The sequence below is a fragment of the Saimiri boliviensis genome, chromosome Y, assembly GCF_048565385.1.
Source record: "Saimiri boliviensis isolate mSaiBol1 chromosome Y, mSaiBol1.pri, whole genome shotgun sequence".
Lineage (NCBI taxonomy): Eukaryota > Metazoa > Chordata > Mammalia > Primates > Cebidae > Saimiri > Saimiri boliviensis.
Window position 1 is genome coordinate 22,010,898 of NC_133471.1, and position 10,992 is coordinate 22,021,889.

At 65.6% G+C, this 10,992-nt stretch overlaps 1 protein-coding gene across 1 annotated transcript; it reads right to left on the minus strand.

Moving 5' to 3' along the window:
* Positions 1 to 28: 28 nt before the first annotated feature.
* AKAP17A (A-kinase anchoring protein 17A) lies at positions 29 to 10,386 on the minus strand. The gene is made up of 5 exons (XM_039475612.2): positions 10,218 to 10,386; positions 7,866 to 8,646; positions 6,642 to 6,790; positions 2,159 to 2,399; positions 29 to 1,036 (listed from the first exon to the last, which is right to left on the minus strand). The coding sequence occupies exons 2-5, from the start codon at positions 8,625 to 8,627 to the stop codon at positions 125 to 127; spliced, it is 2,064 nt and encodes a 687-aa protein (XP_039331546.1). The 5' UTR covers positions 8,628 to 8,646; positions 10,218 to 10,386; the 3' UTR covers positions 29 to 124.
* Positions 10,387 to 10,992: the final 606 nt, after the last annotated feature.

Sequence of the window (10,992 nt, forward strand, 5' to 3'; positions counted from 1 at the left end):
GTGGCTGCGGAAGGGTCTTGGCTTTGCAGGGGTGGACGGACAGCAGAGGAGGAGCGGCCGGGGCGCTGGAGCTGCTCCCGTCGTTCCGGGAGGGACGGGCCGTGCGGGGGCCGCGCGGCCTTCATTACCTGTTCCAGGCGCTGCGGTGCCTGCTCGGGGACCGGGAGCGCGAGCGCTCGCTCCTGCGGCGATGGCGGCTGCGCTTGCGGCTGGCACTGCCCCTGCGCTCGCGGCTGCGCTCGCGGCGGTGCCTGTCTTTGCTGTGGGATCTGCGGGAGCGCGTGTGGTCGGCGCTGGCGCTGCGCCGCCGGGGGCTGCCGTCCTTGTGCGCGTGCTTCTTGTGGGTCCGCCGCTCCTCGCGCGGCCTCCCGTCCTCCCGGCTGGCGGCCCGCCTGGCGCGGCTCCTGGCGCGCTTGTGCCGCTCGTCGAGCCCGTCTCCGCCGGCCCGGCCCCGGCCCTTGCTGGGCTCGCGGTTGCACTTGTCCTGTTCCGACCGGGAGTCCTTTTTGGAGACGTTCTGCTCGCAGACGGGGAGGCCCTTGGGCTGCTGGTTGTTGTCGGGGATGCAGGAGAGGACGCCGGGGCACCTCTTCTCCGGGGAGCCGTCCTCGGGGGTCACGCGACAAGCGCTCTGACCCTCCTTGCCCGGGGCCTCCTCGGCCACGCTTCCGTTCACGCTTTTGGGGGCGCCGTCGGCCTCCGCGGGGGCCGGGGCCTCCCTCGGGGCGCCGGCCGGGGTCTGGCCCGCGAGGGGGTGCAGCGTGGCGGGGCCCACGCAGCCGGAGGACACGGTGTGCAGGATGTCCAGCACCGGCTGCAGCAGCTCGTCGTGCGCGTGGGCGTCGTCGGGCTTCTTGCTCAGCAGGATGCTCAGCAGGCGCTCCCGCAGCTCGCGCTCCTTCCGCTGCAGCCCCAGCGCGCGCTCCTTCTCCTCCTCCACGCGCCGCAGCTCCGCCTCCTGCAGCCGCCTCCGCTCCTCCTGCTGCTGCAGCCGCAGCTTCTCCTCCTTCCGCTCCTGCTCCTGGAGCTTCACGGCCTGCAGGGAAGAGGGAAGCGCAGCTCAGCCCCGCGCCGGAGCGCGCCGCACGCCGGGACAGACGCTGCGCAGGTGTTCGCAGGCCCCGTGGTCGGGGGCGCGGGGGTGGCCGCCTGGCTGGACGCCGGCCCGGGGTGGAGGCGTCTCCTCCGAGCCAGGTCCGACCTGGCCATCCCTCAGCTCCCTTGGCCACGGCTGGGCCATCATGCCTCTGAGTCACAAGGCAACCCCTTGGCAAAGCGACTCGGCACAGCCCGGGGCGGGCCTCTGGGGCAGAGCCGGGCCTCGCTGCGGGGCCCCCGCCATGTCGCACACAGGCGCCTGCAGTTAGGTCACAAGCAGCCGCCAGCAACAGGGAGCTGAGACGACGCTGCAGACACGCGCGGCCGCCGCGCGGGGCCAGCCCCGCCTAGCCTGGGTTAGTGTCTTCAATATTCACCATGAGGAAAGGACTGGGCTGCCACATCTCAGCCTCTCGTCAGACTCCTTCCCGGGGACTTATCACAACTGTAATCAGACAACAGGTTATGGGGTGGCCCCGCGCTGGACTGCAGGGGGACGCAGCCCTCCTGGGGACAAGGAGCGTGCTGGGGAGGCCTGTCCTGCGGAGGTCTACCTGCCTGCCTGTGAGCCCTGGCGCTGGGCTCGTGGGGGTCACCAGTCCCCCGTGCAGGACGGGCAGGGAGGCTGTCGGCGCTGCGGAGACCCGCAGGCTCACACTGCGGAGGCGGGACCCAGCCCTCCGCCCAGCCCGCCTGGCCCCTCTGCTCTGGGTCACTGGGGAGGTCGCAGCTACGCCAGCTGACCACACAACAGGGCAGAGACCAGAGCGGCCGCTGCACTCTGTGTCACCACCCCGACCCAGAGACGACGGACAGCCTCTGCCCCGGCCCTCCCGGAGGCGGCCAGCCCGCACCCGGGGAAGCTGGATGCACGAGCTTTGCAGAAGCTCTGACACCATCGGGCACGACGGAGGACCGCCTCAGTCTACCGGGCCAGAGCCGCCATCCTCGGCATCAACGCTGCTTTGTGTGCCGCGGCGGCCGGCGGGGAGACGGCGCCGTGTGGCCACCCGCGTTTCAGGGGAGGCGCGGCTGGCGGCGGGGGACCCGGCGGGGGTACCTTGGCTCTGCTGAGCAGCTCGGCGATGAGCCGGATGGACTGCAGGTTCCTCTGCGCCAGCAGCAGCTTGCGCTCCTCCAGCCGGATCTTCTCCTGCAGCTGCTTCTGCTCCTCCGCCTGCAGCTTCTCCAGCCGCTTCTGGCTGCGCCGCAGCTCGCGCTCCCGCTGCTTCTGCTCCCTCTTGCGCAGCTTCTCTTCCCTTTTCCTCTCGCGCTCCAGCTCTTCCAGCTCCTTCTGTTTCCTGCGTGGGACACACCGGGGGTTCGTCACAGACAGCGCGCGGCCGCCAACACCGCCCACCACGGCAGCAGCCTTTCACACCACGGGGACGGGCCACGCGCGAGTACCGGCCCGCCACGCTTTATCCCAGCGTGGACTTCCGTTGGCGCCAAGCAGCCCCAGCAGAGGAAGCCGTGAATCCGGCGAGGACCTCCGTGACCTGCCAACGCCGACCTGCGAAGTGTGACCGAGCCCGGAAAGCCCCACACCCCCACATCAGAAGCGACACCCACCCAACCAGGGGAAACGCGATGGACAGACAGACGGGGGAACAGCGTCGGCAACAACGCGAGGTACCACTGACGGTCCTGGGCGTGGCATCTGTGGCCGCCACTGACGGAAGGCCAGCGCCCAGTGGGGACGCAGACATGGGAGACGGACACCGACGGCCACGAAGCCACGTGAGGCGCCCGGCTTCGGCCAGTGCATCGGTCCAGAACCCAGCACCGCGCGCGAACGACAGGAAAACAGGTGACCGCTCCACGGGAAAGCTTTCCAACAGTCCCGCGTGAAGCCCAGAACGCGCACAGGCAGGGAGGAAGCCCCAGACAGCAGAGGCTCTCGCAGAGAGGCGGCGGCGCATGCGCCGTGCAGAGCCACCAGGAGAGCCTAGTGGACGATGCGGCCCTGAGGACGACGAACTGCACACATCCATGTTCCATGAAATTCTAGAAAGGGCACACCCACGACGGCGGAAAACCACCAGCCTGGCTGCCCGGAGCTGCAGAGGGTGACGAGTGAGCAGGGCGGAGGGGCCCCTCCCAGGTGACGGGGCACGTGGCGTCGTCCCACTGCACCCAACGCCAGCACAGTTCTCCGCGTGACGACCACCCGGGACCTCAACGAGCAGAGGGGCGACACACACGCAGCTGGACGCAGAGGGACCTGTCCCAGCAGCCCAGTGGCGGCAAAACCCAGGACCTCCTAACAGTGGCCAGGGCAGGGCGAGGTGGCTCATGCCTGTAATCCCACAGCTTCGGGAGGCCCAGGCGGGCAGATCACGAGGTCAGGCGTTCTGGCCACCACGGTGAAACCCCGTCTCTACTTCAAATACGAAAATCAGCTGGGCACGGTGACGTGCGTCTGTAATCCCAGCTACTCCTGAGGCTGAGGCAGGAGAATCGCCTGAACCCGGGAAGGGGAGGCTGCAGTGAGCCGAGACCCTGCCACGGCACTCCAGCCTGGAGGCCAGAGTGACACTCTGTCTCAAAAAGAGAGAAAAAAAAAATGCACCCCAGAAGCCGTGTGTGCAGCTCTCGCCAGCAGCGGAGAACTGAGGCCTGAGGAATCAGCAGCGGCCTGAGGCCGCCACGGAAAGCACGTGGCACGGGGGAGGCCGTTTCTGCGCACCGGGGAGGGGCCGCGCTGGGTTAGTCTGTGCGTGCAGGAATCCCGTGAGGGCCCGGCACAGCGCTGGCACGGGGCAACCGCCCTCTAAAGAAACAGAGCCACGCCACGCAGCTCCTCACACGCGTCCTGCAGGCAGAGACACCCTGGAAATGCGGATGGACGCAGCTGGGAGCAGCACAGCCCCCCGAGAGTCCACTGGAGCCACGGGGAGCTCCCCAGCTCACCCTCCTTGGCTCTGAGGCTCTCACATGTATTTAAACCGCCACCAGACACCAGAACAGGTCACAGCCGCTCCTACGGAACAGGACGCGGAGGCTGAGACTTCCAACCGCCTGGAGAGGCAGCGAAGCCCGCTGGGGTAACACAGACGCCGAGAGGACACGCGGGGACGAGGAGCAGCGGGCCTGGAGGAAAGGCACCCCGAGCTCCGCCTCCCCAGGAAGGGATCCGGCCAGGCGCGAGGCCCAGGCGGAGATCCACACGGAACGGGAGCCGTGGGCAGCGGGGACGAAGGCCCTCGGGTGGGGCGTGTGCTGAAGGTTTAACTGCCCTGTGAGCTGTCTCGGCCCACACTCACCTCAGCACAGAAGTGTGCCCGTAGGCGGGACTCACACTCATACGTCGAGGCCGGGCAGCCCTCCGAGGACAGCTCTCACCAACTCCAAGTTACATGTGGGGACCCCACAAGCAAACACGCACCATCTCCACCCACCAGTAAAAATGCGGGGGGCCGCCCTGGACCTCCCCCACGCTCAGGCCCTGAGGAAGGACAGTGCGGCCAGCACGGGCCTGCCTGGGGAAGCGTGGCCCCACTGGCCCCCCTGGAGCCCTCCCGCCAGCACCCCCAGACCACAGGCCTGCTCCAAGCCAGGGCTCCGGCCACAGTGAGACCCCGTCCCGCCGCCCACAGGGCCTCACCCCACTGCCCACAAAAACCCTCTGTGCTCTGGCCAGGCGGACGGGGCCCCTTCCCGTCACACACACTCCACTGCTCCCACGTCCGTCTCTCCGCAGGGCAAGGCCACCATGCAGCTTCTGCTCCTGACCCCCAAGCTGCTTTCCAAAAGGCTGTGGGGTCCGAGGCTCCAGGCCCCACTGCAGGCGGACCGGCCCCGCCATGTGTGCACTCTGCAAGATGCCCCTGTCATGTCCCGGGACAGCCTCCCACCCCGCTGTGCCTGTCGGCCTGACAGCGCCTGACACGGAGGACCTGACTCAACCCCACAATCAAACTGTCTCCGACGGGCCTCCTCCCAGGGCGCCCACGGAGTAGCCCGTCCCTCCCTCCCAGGGCGGCCACGGAGTAGCCCGTCCCTCCCTCCCAGGGCGGCCACGGAGTAGCCCGTCCCTCCCTCCCAGGGCGGCAGCCTCTCTGCACTGCCTGCCTTGGGTCCCGGCTCCCAACCCCCGGCCCGATCCACGGCCGATTCGCGGCCACTCGCTCACACACAGCGCCTGCCTCTTCTAAGGAGCCCTCTGGGGTTCAGCTCCAGAAGCCAACAGCCCAGCTCACCCTGTGGAGGCACCGGGGCTGTGTGGAGAACAAATCGCCTGCAGGATGCGGAGTTCAGTGCCGCGGCTCTCGGCAAAGATCAGCCACGAGCGTCAACACATCGTTTCGTGTTTCGTATCACAAAACAGTGCCAGTTAAAGCAACGAGAAACGGAACGACGCGAACGAAGTCGGCCACCCCAGAGGCCGTCCGGGAGCCCCCCCCGTCCCCCGGCCAAGTCAGATGGAGCCCAGCGTGCGGGACGCACAGGCGTCACAGGAGGGGGCGGGGCGGGAAGGGGGGATGGAGACGGAGGGCTCCGCACCCCCCACTCACACCACCTGCAATGCTAAGACGGACCGGGCTACAAACGGCTCTATCGCTGCTTTTTTTCATTTTTCTAATCTGGCCACACCATCAATGCTCTACTTCCTTTTGTAAACACAGCCTCCTCCTACATGCAAAACTGCAAACGGCCAAGGCGTTCTGCTCGTCTCAGCGGGAGCCGCGAGCAGCGTGTGCAGGGAGAAGCGCCGGCTCTTCGGGAAAGGCGCGGTCGCGGAAGCCAGCGGACACCGTGTCAGACCACGACGTGCGACGGGAAGACAGAAACACACCTGCTGTCACGCAGGTCCTCACGCACACAGCTGTGCACGCGCGCACACCCCCACACGTGCACGTGGACACAAGGACGCGCACAGGTTCACAGGCTCATGTGTGCACCGACACAGGCAACCACTGTGGGCACACACGCGCGCACACGCAGGCACGTGTGCAGATGCACAGGCACACACGTTCATGGGGTACACACATGTACACACAGGCACACACGTTCATGGGGTACACACATGTACACACAGGCGCACACACACGTTCATGGGGTACACACGTACACACAGGCACACACGTTCATGGGGTACACACATGTACACACAGGCACACACGTTCATGGGGTACACACGTACACACACAGGCGCACACACGTTCATGGGGTACACACATGTACACACAGGCACACACGTTCATGGGGTACACATGTACACACAGGCACACACGTTCATGGGGTACACACATGTACAGGCACACACGTTCGTGGGGTACACACATGTACACACAGGCACACACACGTTCATGGGGTACACACATGTACACACACAGGCACACGTTCATGGGGTACACATGTACACACACAGGCACACACACTCGGGTCCACATGCATACATGCAAACCACACACACCGCTTCACAGGCACGCAGGTCCGCGGGCACACATGCGTACATGCACACGGGCACACACATTCATGGGGGTGCACACAGGCGCATGTGCACGGACGCACAGGCACACACACTCGGGTCCACGTACCTTTCCTCCGCTCGCTGCCTCTCCTCCGCTTCCTTCTCTCTGCGCTTCTGTTCTTCTCTTTGCTGCTCCAGTTCCTGAAGCTTCTGCCTCTCCAGCTGCCGCTTCTTAATTGAGGCATCACTCAGGTGTTTGGTGGAATCAAAAGAAACCTTTAAAAGCGAAAAACAGTGTGAGATGGGCTTCCCCCAAAGTCCCCCCAGACACACGGCCGGGAGCCCTCTCCCGCCCCCAAAGCTCCCCAGACACACGGCCGGTAGCCCTCTCCCGCCCCAAAGCTCCCCAGACACACGGCCGGGAGCCCTCTCCCGCCCCCAAAGCCCCCCAGACACACGGCCGGGAGCTCCCGCCGGCACCCGCTCAGCACTGACATCCTGTGGAGACCCAGACGGCAGGCCCAGAAGTGAGACCCATGCCTCAAGTCACCGTCAGGGGCCCAAGACTTAGCTCGTCCCACAAAGCCACAACTCACAAGGGATAGCAATCAGCCCTCACCAGTGACTGAACACGAGTGACGCGCCATCACTGCCAGATGCGCCTTCCCTTCCGCTACCCGGCCCCACCATTCCCCGTGGTCACGGTCACCAAGCGCGCCACATGCAGAGTTCACACACCAGTTCACAGGCAGAGACACGCCTGCCTGCGCGCACACACGCAAACAGGCACACACACGAGCTCACAGGGCCCCCTGCCCACACCCACGGGGCACATCTTAAGGCCACAAAACCTCCCTCCTGGAGGCTGGCTCATGTGTCACCCGGAAGCCAGCACGGGGCACAGCACACGAGGCTAAAGGGAACATTAAGGCCTGGTTTCAAGGCGCATTCAGGGAAGGCCACGTTCTCCTGGTTCTGTCCCGGTTCAAATCCCTGCCAGGACTCCCGAGGGCCCGCCCCTCACCCGCCACACGACATTGTGACAGGACTCCCGAGGGCCCGCCCCTCACCCGCCACACGACGTCGTGACAGGGCTCCCCAGGGCCCGCCCCTCACCCACTACGTGAGGTGTCGCTGCTCCTCATCTTGATGAGATGCAGAATTTGAAAACGCACAGCCCAAGCCCCCTCCTCGCCCTCACGCCTGGGCCTCTGAAGTTCTCCAGGGTCCAGGGCGGCCGCTGTCATTCTACTTAGGGAAGTCCCTGCAGCCTAGGGGGTGTAGCTGAGCGCGCCCGGCCGCCCCCCGGGAGGAAGCCTGGGAGGGGAGGGCCGAGGGGCCCGGGGCTCACCTTGATGTTGCAGGCCACGGCCTTCCCGTCCTCGCCCTTGAACATGAGCTTCATGCCGCGCAGGGCGCTCATGGCCTGGATGAAGCCCGCGTACTCGCGGTACTGCACGTAGGCCTCGAAGTTCAGGTGCCCCCCGAAGCTGAACGTGTGGAAGTTGCGGCCCGTCATCTCCTCGCGGTAGGGGTCCAGCATGGGGATGTCCACGTTCCGGATCTCCCCGAACTTGGCGAACACCTTCACCAGCACCTCCTCGCTGGGCTTCTCGGAGCCCGACTCCTTCAGCGCGAACCACTTGCACGGCAGCCCCTCCAGGTGGATGGTGTCGGGCCTCTCGCCCGGCAGGGTCTCGTTCATGTCCTTGGCGTCGCGGAAGAAAGAGTCCCAGTCGTGCCGCGTGGGGAAGTCGATCTTGAACTCGGCCGCGCGCACCTTCAGGATGTCGGAGAAGCCGCTCAGCTTGATGGTCTTGCCGTCCAGGCAGGCCAGAAACGACTTCACCAGGCTCTTGTTCTCCACCTCGCCCTCGAAGCGGATGAAGTCCATGGTGCTCTTGGAGATGCGCAGCGTGGAGAACTGGTGGTTGTGCACCATGCCCTTCAGCCGCTCCATCACCTCCCAGTTGGAGATGGACTTCCCCGGCTGCTTCAGCTGCGGGAGCGCCACGCTGATGGTCATCTTGGTGATGGGCTTCAGGTACAGGCCGTAGGCGGGGCACAGCTCCACGGCCTCAGACGTGTCGTGCACGATGGTAGCCGCGGCCATAGCCTCTGGGACCCGGGGCCTGAAACGTAAGGCGCGGACGGTGAGTGCCAGCACCCTCACCTCCCCGTCGCCCTCTCCGCACCCCATGAAGACCGGCACTCTGGACCCGGAGGACAGAAACTGCAGTGTCTCTCTGCCGCGCCAGACTGCTTTCTAGACGGTCCAAAGCCGTGGCAACGGAGTTTTCTTTTTGAAACCACTGAGTACACTCCAGGGGAAAGAGCCGAGCTGACAGAAAGCCTCAGACAACAGGTCAGTGTCAAAGCCGCAGGGCCCCTCCCGACACCCAGCAGCTCCCAGGGCGTGCGGGACCGGAAGCTGGGCACGACCAGGCCCCTGGCGCGGGTAACACAGGGACAGAGAAGGTACAAACGCCGAGCTCCTCGGCTGTGCACAGAAAGACCCTGGGGAAGGGAACCGAAGGGGAAACAGGCAGTCTCGGGCTACAAAAACCACCCAGAACCGTGAACCCCAACAATCTCCGAGACGGCCAAACGCGTCCTAGCTTTAACCCACTCCAAGCCAAAAAGTACAAGGGCCTTTCCTTAAGTCGGGGCCTGGAGCTCGCACACCTGCGCCTTCCTCAACCCACCTCTTCCCTACTGGTCCGACAAGCAGCCACTTCCTGAAGGCCCAGTGCGAGCAGAGGAAGCTTGACTCACAGAAACCCCAACATCCCAGGTGACCGCCTGCGGCCCCGCCGCCCACCACATCATCCTGGAGGCTTCCTGCCAGGCCCCGGAGACCGCCTCCTCGCCCAGGCCCCAGGGGCGTGGCGTCAAAGAAGTGCTGGAGCGTGGAGAAGCCACCGGAGAGGGTCAGTGGGGCACAAGGGAGGGGATCCAGCCTGCGTAGGGACCTGTGAGCCCTCCCCCAGAGCCCAGGCCGCCCCAGCCAACTTCGCCAGCGAGGAAACGTCCCCACTCTGGCCTCCTGCGCCCCGCGACCACCGCGGTGCACCCTGCTGCGCAGCCCCCGGGACCAGCACTGTCCCTGCCGGTTGCATCTGCCCCATCTCGCCCGAGCGCAGCCTCAGGCCGCCCCTCGTACGCCCTGAAGGGCCCCACACTTTCCCAGGCCCGGGGCCACTAGGCTCCCGCAGCACCCCCAACGCGCCGCACTCCTGGATGAGCCACAGTGCCCCAACCTACGCAGCACTGCCCCAGGCTCCAAAACCCCCTAGAACCCCCTGCCGCCCGGTGTAGATCTAGAAACCACGCCAGCGCCCCGTCCCCCAGCCCCAGGCCCGGCCAGTCCGCCGCCCGCAGAACTCTGGGGATCCCCATCCGGCCCCCCGAGCTCCCAGCCCTCTGCAGGCCTCTCGGCTCCTTCGGTGGAGTCCCAGGAACAGCTCCAGCCCGCACCCCTACTTCCGGGGGCCCCCGGACCCCGACCCCAGCCCTCCCCAGCCCCCGGCTCCCCTGTACCGCCCCGGGCGCTCCCGACGCCCTGCTGCCGCCCGACGCCCCCCAACCCAGGCCCCTCACCTCCGAGACCACCCAGGCCCCGCCCCCCAGGCCCCCGGCGCCCCAGGCCCGGCCCGCGGAGGGACGCGTTCGCGTGCTGCACCCAGGCCAGGGCGGCGCTCACCGGCGCGGGGCTCCGCCTGCGTCCCAGGCCGCCGCCGCCGCTGGCCCGAGCTCCCGCCGTCCCCCGACGACTCCCGGGCAGGCGCGGCCTACCCGCCCGGCGCCGCCACCGTCCTCCGGAGGCGCCTCCGACACCGCCCGCCGCCACCGCCGTCGCCGCCCGCCCTCTGTGACGCATTTCCGCTTCCGGTGAGCGGGCTCGCGGAAGCGGCCGCGCGGCGGCTCCGGGTTTCTCCTTCTTGCCCTGGCCCCGCCCCAGGGAGGCGGGACTTCCTGGAGCCCGGCTTCTGCACTGCGCGTGCGCGAGCCCACCCCGCCCCCACGCCGCCACCTGCCTGCAGGTACCCAGGGGACAAAGGTGGGCCGGGGTCTGCGGACGTCGCCCTTAAGCCAAAAAGGACGGGGTCCGGCGTGGGGTCCAGATTCCAATTACAGTCATAAATATATGTAATAAAATTCCAAAGTGTCATAGGATCCGACAACGGGCTTCTATACCATTATGTGTCATATACTTACATAACTTATGCATAAGTTCGATATCCTATTCTATGACATAATAATAGAATTGTATACTGTGCATTGCTAGGTAATTGTTAATTGAATTGTTAGTAATTACGAATTGTATTATTAATAATTAATGCATACCATTACGTAATGCAAGTAGGAAATAACAAATGATAATTTATAATGGCACTATGAAGTCAATGATGATTATATTGTAATTAGAAAATAATGATAATTTGCAAAGTAACTATAAAATAATAAACGATCGGCCT

Coding starts and splice junctions, on each gene's coding strand:
- AKAP17A (XM_039475612.2), bottom strand. CDS start 8,627: ATGGCCGCGGCTACCATCGTGCACGACACGTCTGAGGCCGTGGAGCTG. Junction 2,400..6,641: donor AGGCAGCGAGCGGAGGAAAG/GTACGTGGACCC, acceptor TGTCCCACGCAG/GAAACAGAAGGAGCTGGAAG. Junction 1,037..2,158: donor AGCTGCTCAGCAGAGCCAAG/GTACCCCCGCCG, acceptor TCTTCCCTGCAG/GCCGTGAAGCTCCAGGAGCA.